A 21,947-nucleotide genomic window follows, 5' to 3' on the forward strand; every position below is an offset into this window, starting at 1 on the left:
AAAAAAAAATCAACAACAAAACAAGCAAACTTAGAAAGTACTCTTCAATTGTGAGCTAATAAGAGGCGTTGCCAGTACCTGGTAAACATTCAGTTGTCTGTTGAATGAAGTTCTTCAACATTTATTGTGTTTATTTTATGGTTAGAACTTTGCATTTGACCTGAACACTTTCTTCTGTTTTTGCTTAGGCAAACATTTCAGTAATGCAGAGTCCTCTTGTTGGAGTTGTGACAACTACTCCTGGAACAGGTAAGCAATGCCTTTCAATACCAGTGACAATTTTTTACTCTTTGAATGAAGATAGTAAGACCTTTGTTGGTAATTGCCAAAATTTTGTCTTATTTTTCAAACTTGGAGACTTTCTCAAATGTCAGTAACTTTCTTTAGGAAGGAAATATTTGTATATTGGTTCTTTCCTGAACTTACAGATAAGGTTATGATATTCTACTGAAAAGCATTAAGAATTAAAAAAAATTATGTATTAGTGTCTCCTGAATTGTTAAAACTGTAATTAAAAAATAAGTTGCAATTGAGAAGAAGAGGAATGCAGACTGAATAATAAAGATGTTTTGAGAGATATTAATGCATAGCTGTAATGAATGTCATTGACTACAAATAGCCATTGATTATATCTCGTTTTTCTTTAAGGTTAATGGTATTTCTGTCACTGTCAGCATCATCATAAGCACAGCTTTTCCAACATATTTATGTATTTATATTTATAATCTATCAAATGTTCATTCAGCAAATACTTGGCATACAATCATGTACTAGGCCCTGGGAAACTGAAAAAAATAGATAATCTTTGCCTTTATGGAGCTTACATTTACTTATGAAATTTACATTTATAAGTAAAGTAAATAGTTTGTTAGAAGGTAGTATATTTTGTGGAGGAAAATTAAGCAGCAAAGGGAAGTAGGAGATAAGGGCTTATATAACTAAGGTAGCGTATTAGTTTTCTTTTGCTGCCGTAATATATTACCATAAACTTAAAAGTGGTTTAAATGATTCAGTGTATTATTTTTACAGTTCTGGAGGTGAGAAATCTGAAATGGGTCTCAATGGGCTAAAATCAAGGCATTGGTAGCCCATGTTAATTTATAGAGGCTCTGGGGAAGAATCCGTTTTCTGCCTTTTCCATCTTCTAAAGGCTGCCCACATTTCTTTCTGGTCCTCTTCCTCCATCTTTAAAGCCAGTAACATTGTATCTTTCTGATCATTCTGCTTCATGTCAAGTCTTGCTCTTTCTCTTTTAAGGACCCTGGTGAAGACTTCCAGCCCTTCTGGATAGTCAGGATAATCTCCCTTTTGTAATGTCATCTGATTAGCAATATTAACATCTGCAGTCCTAATTTTCCTTTACCATGTAATGTAAGATTCCTAGGTTTTAGGGATAAGGACATGGACATCTGGGGTGGGAGGGCATTATTCTTACTACAAATAGTTATGGAAAACTAACATTTGCTCAAAAATGTTTAGGGAAAGTTTTCTAAACAGAGGAAGAAGCAAGTACAAAGGCACTGAGGTGGGATTGTGTCTGGAGTGTTCAAATACGTGTCAAGAAGTTCGTGTGAAATGGAGTGAGGGAGGGGTGAATAATAGGAGATGAGGCCAGAGAGGTAATGGGGGTTATTGTATTAATAGCACTTGGTCTTTACCCAGAAAAGGTAGAAAAAAATAGGATGAGACTGCCCCTGTGATGTGAATAGACTTTGGAGTAAGGGACAGGGTGGAAGCAAGGAGATCAGATAGTTGGCTACTACCTTAACCCAGGTGAGAGATGGGGGTGGCTTAGACATAAAACAGGACAGGAAAGGAGGAAAAGAGAAGCAACAGCAGAAACAGATGAAATGAAAGAAGCAATAGCAAGACAGTAGATTTAAAAGAACTGAATGGACAATTATGTAAACGAAATGTGCTAAACACTCCTGTTTAAAGGCAAAATGGTTGACAAAGTAATACCCAGTGACAAACAGATCTTTTTATCCTCCAGATCTTGATTTCTTCAAGCAGTGTGTGAGCCATCACTGGCAGTGTTCTTTAAAGTATAGATTTCTACTACTGGTTTGTCCAATGCTATTTCTACCATGTTCCTCAAAGTTCTTCCAGCCTCCACCCACTGCCCTATTCTAACGGTATGTCCACACTTAGAGGTATTACAGCAGCATTCTACTTGGTACCAGAATCTGTATTTTTAAAAAACTTTTGCTGTAACAAATTATCACAAACTTAATGGCTTAAAACAACACACGTTTATTATCTCATAGTTTCTGTGGTCAGATGTCTCGGGCAGAGCTTGATTCTTTAGAGCTCAGATGTTAGCAAGGCTCTGTTCTTTTCTGGAAACTGTGGATGAATCTGCATCCAGGTCGTTGGCCAAATTCAGTTGCATTCAGTTGGAGGACTGAAGTCTCTGTTTCTTTACCAGCTGTCGCCAGAGGTTATTTTCAGCGTCTAGAGGCTGCCCTTGTTCTTTGGCTTCTGGTTTTCTTTCTGTCTTCAAAAGCCGCAATGGCAGATCAAGTCTTTTTATATGCTTTGAGTCTCTCTGACCTCTCTGTTCTCTTGTAGTTCTGATTTGACTTTTCTGCCATCTGCTGCTGTTAAGGGATCATTTGATTCCTTTGGTTCATTGCAGTAGTCCACAGTAGTTCTTTATTTTAAGATCAGCTGATAAATAACCTAATTCTATCTGTAAAATCCCTTCACAGCAATACTTGGATTAGAGTTTGGTTGAATTACCAACCAATAAAACTGGGGGACAGAAACTTTGGGGTGATGACTTTAGATTTCCATCACATATCATGGTGAAAAATCTAGGATGTCACCTCTATTTCAGTTACATACTTGAGGTGAAATGTTGTAGGGGAATTAGTTCAGGTTTTAGCCGTCTTAATCTGATCAAACAAATAGGTAGGTGACAGTGCTTTGTTGTGTGATAATACCTTGCTACTTGACTGTTTGCTATAATAGTGATTGTTTGGCTGAGTCAGTAAACGACTCCAGAGACTTTGGAAATGCAAAAGCACGTAATTTAAGTAATGTGTTATATGTTTTAAAGCATTTCTTAGTTGTCTAAAAACATACATTATAATATTCTTATTGCTGTCGTGTAGAAGAGTACAGGCTTAAAGCTAATTAAACTTCCTTTTGTTAATCTTTTTTTTCTAATACTGTAACTTCTATGAGTTTCTTGTAATTTTAGAAACCATATGTGAAAATATAAAAACTGTGATAGGAAAATATCCCTGTCATAAAATTGGCCACTGGGAGCCACAGCTGCTTCTCCTTTAAGTTTAAAGAATTTATGTATAGAAAGTCTTAATGGGACATAAGTGAAAAAGAATGCTTCTTCTTGAAAAAGAATATTTTGAAAACATGTTGTAGGCATGAGGACTATGATGCATGGTCGATACTAAAGAAGAAATTGAATAAAAGAGTTGAAAAAATTGAGGAAGAATTTGTAGACTTTCGTTTTTTAAACTCTTACATTTAATGTTAAATACATGAAAACTTCTATAATTTGTAAATTTTAACTTTCGGAGGTTGACAGCTTTTATAAAGAGACATCACAGGACTTAATGATATGAATTGCTGGTTTATGCTGAGGTCTTTCGGAGAAGGCACTGGCACCCCACTCCAGTACCCTTGCCTGGAATATCCCATGGATGGAGGAGCCTGGTACGCTACAGTCCATGGGGTTGCTAAGAGTCGGACACAACTGAGCGACTTCCCTTTCACTTTTCACTTTCATGCATTGGAGAAGGAAATGGCAACCCACTCCAGTGTTCTTGCCTGGAGAATCCCAGGGACGGGGGAGCCTGGTGGGCTGCCGTCTATGGGGTCGCACAGGGTTGGACACGACTGAAGTGACTTAGCATGGCATTGTATACATGAGTTTAAAGCTCCAGGAGTTGGTGATGGACAGGGAGGCCTGGCGTGCTGCAGTCCATGAGGTTGCAAAGAATCGGACATGACTGAGCGACTGAACTGAACTGAACTTGTATCTAATAAGGAGATTTTGGTTAGTTTTTAATTCTATGCTGCTGCTGCTGCTGCTAAGTCACTTCAGTCGTGTCCGACTCAGTGCAACCCCAGAGACGGCAGCCCACCAGGCTCCCCCAACCCTGGAATTCTCCAGGCAAGAACACTGGAGTGGGTTGCCATTTCCTTCTCCAATGCATGAAAGTGGAAAGTGAAAGTGAAGTCACTCATTCGTGTCCGACTCTTAGCAACCCCATGGACTGCAGCCAACCAGGCTCCTCCATCCATGGGATTTTCCAGGCAAGAGTACTGGAGTGGGGTGCCATTGCCTTCTCCGTTTAATTCTATAACTGAGGTTAAAAATCTCTTTTAAAATCTTATTTCTGGTGCAGGAAAACCTTGGTCATACAACAAAGTAGGTAATCAAGATTAAAGAATTTCAGAAACTTTTTAATCATTATTGCCTCTGGTAAAGAATACTGAATGTTTGCCCTATCTTTCCCCATCCTCACAGGTCAGTTTTCTTCTGCTGCTATTTAAGTGTTCCTCTATTTTTCATCCTATTTTTAATTAAAATTTTTTTTTTACTTCAGAAGTTCTTTCATTTACTTGTCAGCCTTTGCAAGTAGTATAGCATTTATATGTACTGAGCTAATTGTGTTAGCATACTGTTAACAGATTAAGTATGATGTTTAGATTATAGCCATTTTTGGCTGCCTTTGTTGATGCCAGGAACTCAATTCAAATAGTGTTCCTAGAAGAGCAGATAAAGGACTAGTTTTTCTGTGAGTAGCTTTTCCCTGACACTTCTTTTTCTGATCTGGGTTAGCTGTTCCTTGAGTGTGAGCCTGTAGAACTCTCTCTGCTAGGCTCTTATCTTACTCCATTACTGGGTTATGATCTTTAGGACAGAGATTCCTTCTGTATACCTTCATTGTTTACCTGTCACAGACCTGGGTATAAAGGGACATCAGTAAATGTTGGTTGACTGAATGGATTGATGGATGTAAGTTGTAGTGAGTTGAATGGTGGCCCCCAAAATGACATGTTCACATTCTAACTCCTGGAACCCTGAGTACTGCTTTTTGTGGCCAAAACATATTAATTTAAGGATCTTGAGAGGGGTATCTCTCAAGGAGAGTGGACAGTTAAGGAGAGAGGAAAAGAGGGGAAGATAATCCTGGTTATTACCTGGATGCAAGTGCGCCCTAAATCCAATCACAAGTGTTCTTAGTGGCACAGAGAAATTTGGCACAGACAGGAGAGATACACAGAGAAGATGATATGAAGTGAGGCAAACATTGAAGTATTGTAGCATGAAACTAAATAAATTTTAGTGATTAATTTTAAAAAGTTAACGCCACAGGCAGAAAAATGGTCCCCCAAAGATGTCTGTGTCCTAATACCCAGGAGTTGTGAATATGTTACATTACATGGTAAAGAGAAATTAAGGATGCTATGGAATTAAGATTGCTAATCATCTCATCTTACACAAGAAGGTTATGCTGGACTAATAGAGTGAACCCAACAGAATCACAAGGGTTCTTAAATGGCGAGGACCTTTGTGTTCTCTAACACAAAAGTCACCAGCATCTCTGGAAGCTACAGGAGCCAGCAGGCAAGGAATTCTTTGATTGCTGGCCTTCAGCAGGTGTTAGAGTCTGCTGAAAACTTGTTCTTAGACTTCTGGTTTCCAGAACTTTAAGAGAGAATACATTTCTGCTGTTTTAAGCCACTCAGTTCGTGGTAGTTTGTTACAGCAGACAGAGGAAACTCCTATATGTATATAGTGTTTTGAGGCAATGACATCCCAACACTGATGATTGGAATATTTGTGTCCAACTTGGCGTGGCATAGTTTTTCTTTCATATATTGAGTAAAAATTAGCCTTAATCTAGATTATATTAGTTTCTTATTGCTGCTGACACAGATTATAGTGGTTTCAAATAACTCATTTATTACTTTAAAATTCTGGAAGTCAGAAGTCTGGAATAGGTCTTAGTGGGCTAAAGTCAGAGTATTAATAGGACTCCATTCTTTTGTGGAGGTGCTAGGGGAGAATCTTGTTTTCTTGTCTTTTCCAGCTTTTAGAACTGCCCATATTTCTTGGCTCATGCATTCTTACCAACTTCAAAGCCTGCAGTGGTTAGTTGAGCCTTTATTTCACATCATTTGTTTCCCCTTGTAATTTAAGGACCTTTGTGATTCTGTTGGGTTCATTCTATTAGTCCAGCATAATCTTCTTGTGTAAGATGAGATGATTAGCAATCTTAATTCCATAGCATCCTTAATTTCTCTTTACCATGTAAATGTAACATATTCACAACTCCTGGGTATTAGGACACAGACCTCTTTGGGGGACCATTTTTCTGCCTGTGGCATTAACTTTTTAAATTAATCACCAAAATTTATTTAGTTTCATGGCAAAGTAGCCATAGTACCATTGATTGGTCTCTAATTTTAGTGGGGTAATATCTTATGTTTTAGTCAAAGTAATAATTGCAGATTGTTTAAAAATAGCACATAGTACTTAGATGCAGTACTATAATGAAATGCTGCAGTCTTTAGCTTTATTCCTCCAGAACTAGCCTGTCCAGATCTTAGAGCTATTCCTTTTGGAATTTAGCTTCCCTTACCTGAATAAGTTGCTGTATTAGCTATCTGTTGTCACTATGACATATTACCACAAGTTCAGTGACTTAAAACAGTTTGGATTTATTTTCTTGTAGTTCTAGAAGTCAGAAGTCCAAAGTCAGTTTCATTGAGCTACAGTCAAGGTGTTGGTAAGACTGGTTACCTTCTGGAGGCCCTAGAGAGGATCCATTCCCCTGCTTTTTGGTTTTGTGTTTTCCAGTTTCTGGTGGTTACCTATGTTCTTTGGATTGTGGTCCCTTCTTTCAACTTAAAAGTGTACCGTATCACTCCAGTCTTTTTCCATCATCACATCACATCTCTTGTGAGGATACTGCGGGATGTATTGGGGGTCCGCCTGAATAATCTTCCATAGTCTTCCCATCTCAGGATCCTTAATCCTAAATGCATAATCTCTTTTGCTATGTAAAGTAACATTCACACGTTCTGGGGATTAGGATGTAGCCATCCTGGAGGGCCATTACTTAGTTGGCTGTATATAATTATATTGCTAATTCTTGATTTTCATTTTTAAAGTTGCTATATTTATCTTAAGGTAATTGATAATTATCTCCCCTGCATTATCTGAATATAATTGAAATATATCAAACTTTATTCCTTTGTCAGTGTTTTATATTACTATGATTATATAAGTGCTGTTTAGTGTTGCATCAAGTAGTATATTATAATTTATCCTTCCTGTAAAATTTTAATTTTTCATAATGTTTCTTTTTTCCATTTGTCTAATTTTCTATGTGCCATTTGCTTCCTTTAAGCAACTGTTCTAATGCTGTGTCTTTTTAAAAATGCTCATAGTTTCATTTTTGTTTGTTTTAAACTGAGAACGTCTAATTCTCAGCTTCTCTTCTGGCTGTTTCCTATATTAGCTTGGTGTACAGCTCTTATCTCAGGATTTGCCTTAGCAAGTTTCTAGAGTTGCTCTATTTTTCCTAGTTAACATGTTTTCTTAGTTTATTTTCTCATTTTGGTGAAGGACATATTTGAGTACCTTTCTAGGAAAACTTACATGGGAAATAAACTTTAAGACCTTGAGTTTGAAATGCTTTTTACCTTCCTTGTAAGTGGGTTGTTTGTTTGGCCAAGTATAGAGTTCTAGATTGGAATTTTGGAGGCATCATTCCTTTGTCTTCTGGCTTCCAGTGTTCTGCAGAAGTCAGACACAGTGATGGTTCCTAAGCTGTTGTAGGGGCTTGGTTTCAAAAAATTTAAGGTCTCTGTATGGTTAGTGTTTTCAGTTTCACAAATCTGCCCTGGTCTGGGACTTTATCTTTCTGGGGAGTTGGTGGATCCTTTAAATCAAGACACTTAGCCTGGGTTTTGGCAAACTTCCTTATATTTGATAATAGCTTTCCCACTGTTTTCTGTGTTCTCTATCTCTCTGGAATTTCTTCTGTGTGTGAGTGCTGCAGAGATTTCTAAATTTCTACTTTTTCTATGTTAGAGTGTCTTGTATATCTGTATTATACTTTCTGAAAGATGTCCATAATCTCAATTTCCAGTGCATCTAATAATTTATTTTGCTATTTTAATATTCAATGATCTTTTTTGCTGCTGTTCTCTTAAAGTATTTAAAATGTAGCATCCTGTCTTGTTTCATGGTTAAAATAACTTACCAGTGAAGTTCACCTTGGACTTTTATTCCTGTTCATACTGTCTGTTTCCTTCTAGATCTTTTTTTTTTCCCTCTCTCCTTTTTCTTTTTTTTTTTTACTCTTATACCTTTTCTTAGTGAAGGCATATATATTGAATGAGGCACTAAATAGCTACTTGGAGTCTGTGTGTGTGTGTGTTGACAATGGTAGGAAGGGGGAAATTAGTGGAGAGAGGTTATTCTGCCTCTTTTTGGGCTTTGCTATAGGAGCATTGGACAGTTAGATAAATTTTTGTTGGAAAAATATCTGATTTCAGTATATATAGGTCCTTTCTCTTAAATTTCCCAAAGAAAAATTCTTTAATATTCGGTATTAATGTCTAAGCTGCTGTTCTGAATGTAGAAAGGGAGAAGTCTTCTTTTCAATATGCAGATTTTCGCTTAGTCTCCTATATAGTTATTCTCCACTGTGACTGGGACCCACCTGCTGCTGCTGCTGCTAAGTCACTGCAGTCATGTCCAACTCTGTGCGACCCCATAGACGGCAGCCGACCAGGCTCCCCCATCCCTGGGATTTTCCAGGCAAGTGTACTGGAGTGGGGTGCCATAGTCCTGAGGTATTGACGTTTCTTTTCCTTGGGGACTAACACCTTGGTGTTTTGGGGGTGGAGTAGCTGCACAAGATGAGGAAGGCCTTGCCTTTTCATCCCTTATTATATACTCTCTTAAACTAGTTTTCCTTGATTTCAACCAGGAGTCTGTTTCACACCTTCTGTGGTCTCCAAAAGCTTGGACTTCCCAGAGTGATTGTCATTAGGTACCTGACAAATGCTGGAGATGAATACTGGTGTTCAGTTCGTTGTACTATTTTGGATATTGTTATAGTCATCCGGGTACAATGCGTTTGTCAAACTGCAAGTCTGAGCATACAGTCCCTGCAAGACTGCTGTATCTTCAGGTGCCGACTGTAAGTTTAGGGGTCCCCAGGGCCACTTTCATTTCAGACTTGCTGGCTGCAAATTCAGGCTTTCCCAAGCCCACTCTAAGGTCTGATAATTCACTAGACAGATTGAGGATCCACTGAAAGTGCAATACTTACAGTTAGTTTTATTATAGAAAAGATACAGATGAGAACCTTCTAAAGAAAGAGCTACGTAGGCTGAAGTCTGGGACTGTTCCAAGCAAGAGCCGTGACGTGTTATCCTCTTGGCGTTGACACATGCACTATGCCCAGAGTATTGGCAAGCAGGGAAGCTCACGGAGCCTCCATGCCTTGAGTTTCCATTGGAGTTTCATCACATAAAAATGATTGCATCGTCGATCAAGTGGCTAAACTCAATCTCCATCCCTTCTTCTGCCCAGAGGTGACCTTTAACGTGAATGGTCTTTATGGGTGGTCATTATGGCATGACCTACTTCACTAAAAGTCACCTTGTTAGCATGAACTGTCAGGCTCACTTGAGGTTGAGGGGCCTTCCACAAATAACAGAAACACTCTCCTGGCTGGGGAAATTTCCTGGGGTATAGGGGTTATCTCCCAGGAACCTGGAAAGGCCAAACATCTCTTTGGACTGAGACCAAATTCTTTTTATATGTTGTGCTACATTGTTTCATGCGAAGAAGGTAACAGCACTGCCAGGGACCTCTTTTTCTCCCAAGTTTCATATCCCATGTATCTATTTAAAATTTCCCACTCTTTCTGTCTCTTACTTTCATTTAGGTTAGTGGTCTGTTTTGAAATAATGGAATCTGGTCTTTAATTGAAGACATTTTCATAAAAGGTAATAAGTTCTTTTGCCTTCCACTTCCAGTCTGATCTTAAGACTGTTTGAGTAATGATTTACCAAGGGAGACACAATTTGATGTGGTTTGATAAGCACACTTTTTCATTTTATAAAGCATTGCTTGCAGGTACCAGAAGTCTGATTGAAAGGAAGTAAAATTACTGGACCAATGAAACAGTAACAAGGTGGGGGGCAATTATGCTAAAGTTATGTACATAGTTTTAGATTATGTATAAGTGATTTATGTTTTTCAGAGTAGTTGATGGGGCAAAAATTAGATTGCTTATTTGAGACTTAATTTTGATTTGTTTTATTTTTAAAGGTCATAATGGTTGTCTTATTTTATCCTTCATTTAATTTCTTCCTTGAAGGTTATTACATGATATAGCAAAGCTAAATTGTACCTTCTTAATGGTAATACAGGACATAAAATTTTTGAATTGGCTTTAGATTTTATACTAAAATGCCTTTTTACCATCTCTTTTATTGTGTTAAAGCCATGTCTTTGTAATAAAAACTAAACTTATTTAAGGTTATCTTTTGTTTTCTACTCTGGAAAAGTGTTAGGGATTCCTCCCAATAGTTTATTTAGGTCTTCCCTGCCTGTAGTACTCTAGGGAGTATGTTGGAGGCAGAGGGTAAGGGAGGGGTGATATTTAACAAATCAGTTCTATGTGGTATATCCTTTCACTAATCAATTCTGTGTGGTGCATTCCTAAAATCTCATGTGATTGTTGAGAGCCTGCGAGGGCCAGGGAGCCATGGCAAAATGGATCCAGTTAGAGCCCCCATTAATCTTAATCATTCCACTCTTTGACCCTGTTCTATTTGCTTTCTTGTTCTTATACCAACCCCCCTCCCCAGTCGGTAAAGAATCTGCCTGCAATGCTGGAGACCTGGGTTCGATTCCCGGGTCGGAAATATCCCCTGGAGAAGGAAATGGCAACCCACTCCAGTATTCTTGCCGGAAGAATCCCATGGACAGAGGAGCCTGGCAGGCTCCAGTCCATGGCGTTGCAAGACTCGGACACGACTGAGCGCACTGTCTGTCTGTGTGCTTCTCTGTATTTCCTAGCAGGAAAGTTGGTAGGTTGATTAGCTCACTTATTAAAGTAGGGTGTCTCATTTTAAATCAGGCTTATTTTAGAAATATTTTATACCTATTAAATGCCTCTGTGATGATGAAGAAAAGAATAATTGCTAGGAAAAAGAAAAGTTACCAAATGTATTTTAGCATCCTCTGCAGTTTAACATTCTTTAAGTTATTTACTTTGTATTGTCTCTCTTAAGCATGAATTTAATTTTAAAATTAGGCACATCTGTAGACTGAACCATGTAATATACTAGAATTCCATGTCCTTCTTGGATATCCTTTTGTTTTCTCTAGAGTTAATAATAACTGTTCCATACCTTCTTTTGCTTGATTACTGTTGTAAAAATATTTAAATATTTGTAAAGTTTCTGGTTGCTAAATTGTTTTTAGCCTGATTTCTTGACAACTGAACATAAGAAAATCAGTTTTGAGCATCTCTTATTTTCTAGTAGGGGCTAGGATAGTGTTTTGATTAAATAGATTTCTTAATTAGCCTAGCAGATCTGAGGTGATCTGAAATTATTTACTTTTTTCCATAAGGAAAGGCTATATTAATGTGTTAAATTAGATTAATTCTGGTTGCTAAACTTGAGTCCAGATGATGTAAGGGAATTCATGTTGCATGGCATAAAGAATTAAGAACTTTGAAATTTGTAAATGGTCATATTTTTCCTCTTTAGTTAAATCACATTGTTACATTGCAGTTTTTACTTTATTGATGCCTTTGACTTTTAATTCTGTTGAGGCTGTAGTTTTGGTTTGATACTGCTTGGAGGCAAGAGAATGGAGATCATTCTTGGAAGTCTTTTATTTTAGATTTGACTCTGAATATGTTTGTGCTGTTGATGCAAAATAATAATTGTACCAAGTACATCATTCATAGTATTGAATTTATATCTTGTTAAAATAGTTAACTTTTGTGAGTTCTTATCTATCTAATGTTCCATTTGATTCTTGAAGTAATGTTTAAGTCTACTGTTACAGGTTAATTGATGGATATAATATAATAGAGGGAAACTAACATTACAGAATTATTGAGCTATAATTGACAGTCAAGTTTAATTGTATACTATGTGCTGATTTGCTACACTGATATATTACAAAATGATCCTAGTGTTCACTGACACTTTTCATCATATTACTTAATTACCGTTTCTTTTTCTTTTTTTTTTGTGGTGAGAAAACTCTATTCTCTTAGCAGCTTTTAAGTATGTAATCTGGTATTATTAGTGATAATCAGCATGCTGTACTTAAATCCCCAGAGCTTATTCAACTGTACCCTTTGACCAGAACAACTCCCCTTATCCCCTATCCCCAAGTCCCTGGTAACCACTGCTGTGAGTTCTGCGCTATTACACTCCCATATAAATGGGGTGATACAGTATTGGTCTGACTTCTTTCACTTACCATCTTGAATGTCACGCACTCAAGGTCCATCCATATTGTCGCAAATGGCAGGACTTCGTTCTTTTAAATGGCTGACTGACATTTCGTTGGACTTACGGAGCGCATCTTTATCCATCTATCTACTGATGGACCTTTATTTTGTATCCGTATCTTGGCTGTTGTGAATAGTGCTTCAGTGAACGTGGGAGTGTAGATATCTGAGATCCTGCTTTCATTTTCCTGGGCTATATGCTCAGAAGTGGGATTGTTGGATTATATGTAGCTCTATTTTTAATTTTTTTGAGAACCCTCTATACTGTTTTTCATAGTGTGTGTACCAACTTGTATTCCCACCAGCAGTGTATAAGGATTCCCTTTTCTCCAAGTCCTTATCCTTATCTCTCTTTTTTTTTAAATGATAGCCATTGATGAATAGCCATGAGATATCTCATTCTGGTTTTGATTTGCATTTTCCTAATGATTAGTGATATTGAGCACCTGTCTTTGTACCTGTGGACATTTGTATGTCTTTGGGAAAATGTCTGTTGAGTTCCTCTTTCCATTTTTTTTTTTAATTGGATTGGTTTTGTTTTGTTTGCTTTTTGCTGTTGAATTGTATGAGTTCCTTATGTATTTTGGAATATGTATCTGCATATGTATTCCTTATCACTCTCCTCTGCATTATGATTTTTTTCTTACAGGATTTTGTTTTCTAACATACTAGGTATTTGCTTGTTTCTCTTCCATGAGAAATTAAGCACTGTTAGAGATTTTTTTCCCTCCCTTTGGTCTAACTTGGTCACTTTTTTTATCTTTAATACCTGGAATGATCCTTAGTGTACATTTAAAGTCTCTGCTTCTCAGAAATAAGTGGTCTTAATAGGACAGAGCTTCTGAAATAAAATGAACATGTAAAGTGTTTAGCTTGACATGTTGGACATGAAGCACTCATTAATTGTAGTTGTTGAAGGATAAGAAAAGAAAAAATAGAATCAGACATTTCAGATAGAAATATCCTGAATAAGAGAAAACTGCATTCACATCTTAGGGACTAGGGTAGTACTATTTAGGAGCACACTGGAAAAATAAGGTTGGAAGTATATTGATCCTTTTGAATTGTGGTGTTGGAGAAGACTTTTGAGAGTCCCTTGGACCGCAAGGAGCTCCAACCAGTCCATCCTAAGGGAAATCGGTCCTGGGTGTTCATTGGAAGGACTGATGTTGAAGCTGAAACTCCAATACTTTGGCCACTTGATGCAAAGAGCTGACTCATTGGAAAAGACCCTGATGCTGGGAAAGATTGAGGGCAGGAGGAGAAGGGGATGTCAGAGGATGAGATGGTTGGATGGCATTACTGACTCGATGGACATGGGTTTGGGTGGACTCCAGGAGTTGGTGATAGACAGGGAGGCCTAGCATACCTCCTTCATGGGGTCACTGAGCAGATATGACTGAACGACTGAACTGAACTGAACTGATATTGTGGAGACCAAGGTGTTTGGATTTTGTACTGTCTAATGAGAAGTAATTGAGTATTTTTAAGGCAGAGGTGCCATAATGAAAGTGGTGGGTTTGGAAGATGAGTCCAACAGAAGTCCTTGAGGTTGACTGGAGATCCTTCTGGTGTAGGTTTAACTGGAAATTAATAAAACATTTAGAAATTTGTAATAAAAAATAAATTTGCAAAGTCATAAGTTACACTCAAATTTTAATGGTTTCCTCTCATTGTATCTGAACTGTTCAGTTCAGTCGCTCAGTCATGTCCAACTCTTTGCGACCCCATGAATCACAGCATGCCAGGCCTCCCTGTCCATCACCAACTCCCGGGGTTCACCCAGACTCATGTCCATCGAGTCAGTGATGCCATCCAGCCATCTCATCCTCTGTCGTCCCCTTCTCCTCCTGCCCCCAATCCCTCCCAGCATCAGAGTCTTTCCCAATGAGTCAACTCTTCACATGAGGTGGCCAAAGTACTGGAGTTTCATCTTTAGCATCATTCCTTCCAAAGAAATCCCAGGGCTGATCTCCTTCAGAATAATTATGATTTGGGTACAGCGTATATTTTGAATTATTTATGGAATTGCCAACTTTTAATATACTTTTCCATTTAAAACAAAAACTTTAATTTAAAATAAACCAAAATGTTTATATTGGTAACTAACTTACTAAATATACTAATATAGGGCAAAGTGTGTTTAGTCCTGCAAACATTGGTCAACCCCGAAAGACAACGTTATCTCCTGCCCAGTTGGATCCTTTTTATACTCAAGGAGATTCTCTGACATCTGAAGATCACCTTGATGACACTTGGGTGACTGTGTTCGGGTAAGGTTTCTAGATAATTTACCTTTAAAACAACAATGTTTTCTGATGAATATTATCAAGTATATTTAAAAAAACTAAAATAGTTGCACAGCAGATACTCATTTATCTACCTAGATTCACCTAAATTCATCTTTTTTGTTATTGTTGGTACATTTCAGGGCAAGTTGCAGACATCAATATATATCACCTTGACATTTCTTCTCTTCTTCTCTTGACATTTCTTTCCCTTCTCCGGGGGATCTTCCCAACCCAGGCATCGAACCCAGGTCTCCCGCATTGCAGGCAGGTTCTTTACCACCTGAGCCACAAGGGAAGCCCTTGACATTTCAGCATGTGTATTGCTTTTTGATTTTTAATAGTTTTTCCATCATTTTTCTGTTTGTCTTTTCTTAAATTATTTTCTCTTCAGCATATTTGCTGAATATTGGAAGCGGGTTGAACCACTAGACTTAGAAAGCCCCTTCCTTTGTTGAAATTGTGTCTGTGTTTATATTGGACTTTACCAGTTTTGAACTAACAAGTTGAATTGTATTTGTATATATATGCATACTATGTCACAGGATTGGTACTTACTAATTCTAGAATACCGAACGTTAATAGAAACTGTGCATGACAGTCCTGGATGCATTTGAATAGGTTTTTAGATCCAAAAAAAGCACTTTAAGGCATCTTAGAAATCATACTGCATCACGAACAGATGAAAAACTGAAGGGGTAGACAGATTAAGTGATTTACTCAGAGACTTTATATCTAATTATCAGTAAAGCTTCAGCAAAAACCCAGGTTTCTTATTTTCAGGCTGTGATTGTTTATACAGTACTACATAAGGTTCATTTCTGAAAGTGTGATGTCATACTGTTGCTGAACCTTAATTACTATACTTAGTTTTGGGGTGAAAAATACAAAAACATAAGAGCTTGAAGGAAGAACAGTGCACACAGTAAGTATTAGTGTACTTTAGTCAATTTATTTAAATTCAGAGGGATGTGTAAGATTAGAGTGAAGTTTTCCTTCTTTACCTTTTCCCCAACAGCTACAGTTTTTCTCCTTGTGAGGTAGTTACTGCCACCTGTGTTTTGTGTCACCTTCCAGAGAGAGTTGTTGTTGCTGATTCTGTTTAGGTAAAAAGCAGGGTCATATTGCTTTTCCTTGTTCTCCAGAAAGCCCACACTCAGCCCTACGTCCATAGCCACTGGGCTGACTGCTGCTGCTTTTTTTTTTCTGTGTTTGTGTTTAAATTTTTGTATTCTCTCATGAAGTGCTTATCTGTCTGTTTTTGAATGTATCTGTCCACTCAAGTGTCTTCTTCAAGTTTAGTAGTAATGGTGTCACTTTTAAGCTTTCTCAGTAGTTGGGTAAAGTAATTGAAGTATTATACTTCTGTAAGTCCTTCATTTTTAAGACTTATCCTTTCCCACCCATATATTTTCTGTTGCTTTTATATTTTAGTAACCCTGCTTATGAATTTAATTGCAAGAACAGAAACATTTTCTTTTAAGGGATAAAATATCATCTTTTGGTTATAGGGAAGTGCAGCTAAAAAGTACAGCTAAAATACATTATATATGTTCTTCCTTTGATAATTTGACTTTTTCCTCCTGACTCAGGGTCATCATGAAATAACATTTATTGTTTTAGGGTAATGATTTTTTAAAAAAATTTAATTGGAGGACGGTTTCTTAACAGTGTTGGGTTTGTTTCTGCCGTACAATGGGTGAATCAGCCATAAGTATACATTTTTCCCCTCCCTCTTGAGTAGGGTGATTCTTTGACAGAATATTGGACTGTTTCTCCTCAGAGTGGTCCTAGACTCTTAGATTTATGTTTTATTTCTCAAGTGCCTCCCTCAAGTGCAGACATTATTTCTCTGGTTTTGATATTTTTTAGTCCTGCTTTGCAGTCACCCTGACTTTTTTGTTGTTTTCTTTGGAGTTAGAAACCTTATATCCAAACTTACATAACATAAAATAAATTTCCAATCTTGAATGCAGTATTTTAGTCACATAGATTTTAATATGTGAAGTTTCTTATTTATTTTTATGACTCACATTTTTTCCTTTAAGTTTCTAATTCAAGCTCCAGATAACTGAAGTTATTGGTTAAGGAAACTCCAGTTTTTCAAGTTGAAAATAGCTGTATTATTTGAACTATCAAAGTTATATCTCATTGTGTTAGTCAAGGCATTCAGCACTTTATGAAGAAGAAAGTAAAAATCACTTAGAATTTTCCATACAGAGATAAGGCCATTTAAAATTTTGGTAGCCATCTTTTTAGTTGATTGTTTACCATTGATTCTGGTTCTGAGTTTTTGTTTCAGGAACACATTTTTGAGTTTTCAGGTGGTGCTCAATATATATATCGATATGACTGTATAATGTAAAGTTCTTTGCTCTATAATAACCATAGTAGTATATCTCCACCCCCCCGCAACAAGCATGTATGCACATACACATACCCACGTAAAGGAAGTTATATGCAGAACTGTGACTTGGATTTTAGACATTTCAGGGGTGGAATTTGGGGATGGAAAAAAGTAGCTGAGTCAGAACTAATTTTAACATAATTTGCTTTTGGGTGATGGGCAAATGAATAGATTTAACTAATAATAGAGGAAAGCAGAATGATCAAGGGTCTCTTATTAATGTACTAGACAGCTGGGGGGAGTTTATCTTGAAACGCTTGTAAGTTAATGTGCATTCGTCATTATTGATGTTGATTGGGCAAGTTTTTTTCCCCAGGTTTCCTCAGGCATCTGCTTCCTATATATTATTACAATTTGCACAATATGGGAATATCTTAAAACATGTGGTAAGTCTTAATTCTTTTCAGTTCAAGATTTAAGCTGAGGAAAGATAACCTGTGAATTTGCTGCTAAATGTCTTAAAAGTTTTTCTTTCTTTTTTAAAATTTTCAAAGGATATATCTGTTGGAGTCTGACAGGCTGGAAGTTGCATAGTATTTGATAAAAAGAGATAGAGAAGATAAATGAGAGTTTCAGGCTTCCCCTCTTTTAAAAATAGTTAACAGTCTCTTAAAAAAGATTATGACAAATTTTCCAAATTGAGCTTGTTTTATTGGGGTAAACGAAAGGATATTTCTAACTTTGAGTTCTTAGAGTTTCTTTAGTTTTACAGAGAGCTTTTTTTTTCTTTAAATTACCTTGCACAGTAAATTATAAATAACAAATCTTTTCTTTGTTGCTACAGATTGACTTGTTTAATTCCTACAAAAAAATCAAATCGATGAATACAGTTTAAAAAAAATTTCATAGCAAGTGTAGATAAGACCTTTTTGTAAGAAACAGTTATCTTTTGAGAATTACTTTGCTTGTAGAGAATATTTGCCACATATTCTTTATATAAGAGATTTAAGAATGAGAGATACTGAAATTGTTTAGAATTTTTGTTGAATTCTAGTATACAGCTTTTTACAGGGCATCAGATAAAAAGTAGAAGCAGATTTATTTTTGTATGTTTCTGTTTTCTAATAGAAAATTTGAATTTTATATACTTTATATTTTAATTTAAGAGAAAACTTCATTTTTTGCAGATGTCTAACACAGGAAATTGGATGCATATTCGTTATCAATCTAAACTGCAAGCCCGGAAAGCCTTAAGCAAAGATGGAAGGATTTTTGGAGAATCTATCATGATTGGTGTAAAACCATGTATAGATAAAGTAAGTTATTGCTGATGTAAGGAAAACAGCTTAATTTATCTGAAGAACACAGAACTAAGTACTAACATTGGTGGTGGGTCACTTTGCTTCACTGTACTGCTTTTGCTTAGTTTTTGAAAATGTGATGGATGATGTTATAGCACTCTTTGATGATAAGTCAAAGATATTTAGTCACAATATTCTAGACATAATATATCCTAACCCCTTCACTCTGTAGGTAGTCAAGAGGTCTTAGGTAACTTACCCAGGGTTGTTAAGGTGAGGCCTACATTCTATGTCTTTTAACCCATTCCCTTTTTTGTGCAAAGCAATGTCAGATTCAAGTACTTTAAAGGAGTGGTGCTATTTCAGAATGAACTATTCCATAGGAATGGTGAAAAGTGAAAGTGAAGTCGCTCAGTTGTGTCCGACTCTTTGCGAACCCGTGGACTGTAGCCCACCAGGCTCCTCCGTCCATGGGATTCTCCAGGCAAGAATACTGGAGTGGGTTGCCATTTCCTTCTCCAGGGGATCTTCCAACCCAGGGATTGAACCCGGGTCTCCTGCATTGGAGGCAGACACTTGAACCTCTGAGCCACCAGGGAAGCCGTTGAACGGTAACTGAGGGTTACCTTTTGAAAGACTGAAGTTTTTTTTTAATGTAATATCAAATAGATTTATTTACATGTATATTTTTTAAAACTTCATAAAAAATGTCTTTATTTATTTGGCTGTTCCAAGTCTTGGTTGCAGCACGTGGGATCTAGTTGCCACACCAGAGAGTGAACCTGAGTCTTCTGCATTTGCAGTGCAGAGTGTAGCCACTGAGCCACCAGGGGAGTTCCTAACTTTTTGTTTTATATTGAAATATAGTTGATTAACAATATTGTGATAGTTTCAGGTATACAGCAAAGTGGTTCAGTTATACATAAACATGTGTTTGTTCTTTTTCAAATTCTTTCCACATTTACATTGTTACATAATATTGAGCGGCGTTCCCTATGTTATATAGTAGGTCCGTCCATGTTGATTGTCCATTTTAAATATATCATTGTGGTTATGTCAGTCCCCGTAACGATCCCTTCTGCCCATCCTTATCCCAGCAACCATAAGTTGATTCTCTAAGTCTGTGAGTATCTTTCTGTTTTCTAAGTTCATTTGTATCTTTTAAAATTCCATTTATAGGTGATACCATATGATATTTATCTTTCTCTATGTGACTTACTTAGTATGACAATCTCAAGAGGTGTCTGTGTTGCTGTAAATGGCATTATTTCATCATTTTTAATGGCTGAGTAATACTTCATTGTATATATATGTCACATCTCTATCCATTCCTCTGTCAATAGATGTTTAGGTTGCTTCCATGTCTTGGCTGTTGTAAGGTGAAGCTCTTTTATTAGTCATTTCTGTTTTAAAATATTTAAATAATACTAAATGTTTATATGGGGCTTCCCTCATGGCTCAGTTAGTAAAGAATCTGTCTTCAGTGCAGGAGATCCAGGTTCGATCTCTGGGTCAGAAAGATGCCCCCGGAGAAGGGAAAGGCTACCCACTCTTGTATTCTTGCCTGGAGAATTCCATGGACAGAGGAGCTTGGTGGGCTGTAGTCCATGGAGTTACACTGAGTTGGATGTGACTGAGTGACTCACATATACACAAACAGACATATATTTATATACTTTTAAATAAACTGAATACACTTTAAACTTTTCTTTGTAAAAAGATCATGATTTTCTTGTAAAATCATGATCATTCTTTAATATATGTGAACTTCTACCTACCAGGCACTGTGCTTGATACTTATATATGTACATTAGTGCATGAATTAGACATGGCTCCTGTTATTATAATCTAGGATTGCTGAGTAGTTGTTTAATTATTACATTGTGCTGTAACAGATCATCGTAGAGGCTGGAGGAAAATTTGGGGTTACTGGGTATAAAATAGCACTGGACTTTGATCCCCTACCCATCTCAACTTCCCCCAAAATTCTCTTGTCTTTCTTCCTGATTTCATAGTGTTTGTTGCTGCTGCTGCTGCTAAGTCGCTTCAGTCGTGTCTGACTCTGTGCGACCCCATAGACGGCAGCCCACCAGGCTCCCCCTTCCCTGGGATTCTCCAGGCAAGAACACTGGAGTGGGTTGCCATTTCCTTCTCCAATGCATGAAAGTGAAAAGTGAAAGTGAAGGCGCTCAGTCGTGTCTGACTCTTAGCGACCCCATGGACTGCAGCCAACCAGGCTCCTCCGTCCATGGGATTTTCCAGGCAAAAGTACTGGAGTGGGGTGCCATTGCCTTCTCCATAGTGTTTGTTAGGAGAGTCTTACTCTTGAGAGTTGATAGTAGATATTTGAGGTCATTCAAGTGAGATTTCTGTTTGAGCATTAGATTTCATGCTAGCTAAGAAGCAGGTATTGTTTTATCAAGTCTAAAACTATTTGAAAGGTGAATTAGATCAAATAAAGTATGCTTCTTTTAATGATGTTTTGTTTGGATGTAATAGTGGATAAGATGTATTATGTTAGTAAACAGACGTTCTTTCTTTCTCCAGAGCGTCATGGAAAACAGTGACAGGTGTGCTTTGTCATCTCCATCTCTCGCCTTCACACCACCAATCAAAACCTTAGGTACACCAACCCAGCCTGGAAGTGCTCCTCGGATTTCTACCATGAGACCTCTGGCTACAGCGTACAAAGCTTCTACTAGTGACTATCAGGTATTTTAAGGATTGGATAAAGAACATACTTTAAAGGCTGCAGTGCATAGTGTGTTTGTTTAACTTTTTCGTTGGGTTGATTTGTATGCAATTAAATGCCATTAAATATTTCCTATTGAAGTTGATTACCTTGATGAAACCAATAAACTTTGTGTTTTAAAATTTTCTATTTTACAAATTACAGTTTTGGCCAGTGGAAATTTATCTTGAATTTTCAAAAAAAAATCTTTATCATTTTAAAAAACATTTTGAGAGTTGTTATTTTAGTTTTTTCTAAGTTACGTTTGCGTACATAAAAAGTTTCTTGTGGACATCTCTGGCGTGAGAGAATGTTAAAACTCTATTAGTTGATAACTAAATCTAAGGTATCACAAACCTTAGATTGGAAGTAGTTTTGGTGATCAAAAGAAAACATTGCCTAGCTCCCATTTCAAAATTTAACCATTTCAAAAAAGCTTAAAGGAAAAGTTCATTATGTTTATTGAAGAATACTAGAAATATTATGATTCTCATTCAGTATATAATTATCTCCTGCTTAATTAGCCAGGGGTTCTAAACTTGCCCAGTTACAGAGACAAGTCCTAAGACAGCAAATAAGACACTTTAATAGAGCAGTTGGACTTCTCTTGAAATTTGGGAATCATTCTAGAACTGGCTTAATTTTTCCTTTTAGTTTTTTTTCTTTTAATCATCATTTTAAAGTCCTCATCTCCTGTCGCTTTAGTGTTTGTTCATTTTACTAATTGGGCAGCAGATG

At 37.0% G+C, this 21,947-nt stretch overlaps 1 protein-coding gene across 1 annotated transcript in view; it reads left to right on the forward strand.

The window, feature by feature from the left end:
* Positions 1-21,947, forward strand: part of NUP35 (nucleoporin 35) — a 40,480-nt gene that overhangs the window by 9,235 nt on the left and 9,298 nt on the right. Inside the window, exons 4-8 of the mRNA XM_005895418.2 lie at positions 189-249; positions 14,674-14,815; positions 17,554-17,623; positions 18,365-18,493; positions 21,026-21,190. Coding sequence (XP_005895480.1) covers positions 189-249; positions 14,674-14,815; positions 17,554-17,623; positions 18,365-18,493; positions 21,026-21,190 — 567 coding nt within the window. The remainder of the gene's footprint in view (positions 1-188; positions 250-14,673; positions 14,816-17,553; positions 17,624-18,364; positions 18,494-21,025; positions 21,191-21,947) is intronic.

Source organism: Bos mutus, chromosome 2 (genome assembly GCF_027580195.1).
Source record: "Bos mutus isolate GX-2022 chromosome 2, NWIPB_WYAK_1.1, whole genome shotgun sequence".
NCBI classification, from domain to species: domain Eukaryota; kingdom Metazoa; phylum Chordata; class Mammalia; order Artiodactyla; family Bovidae; genus Bos; species Bos mutus.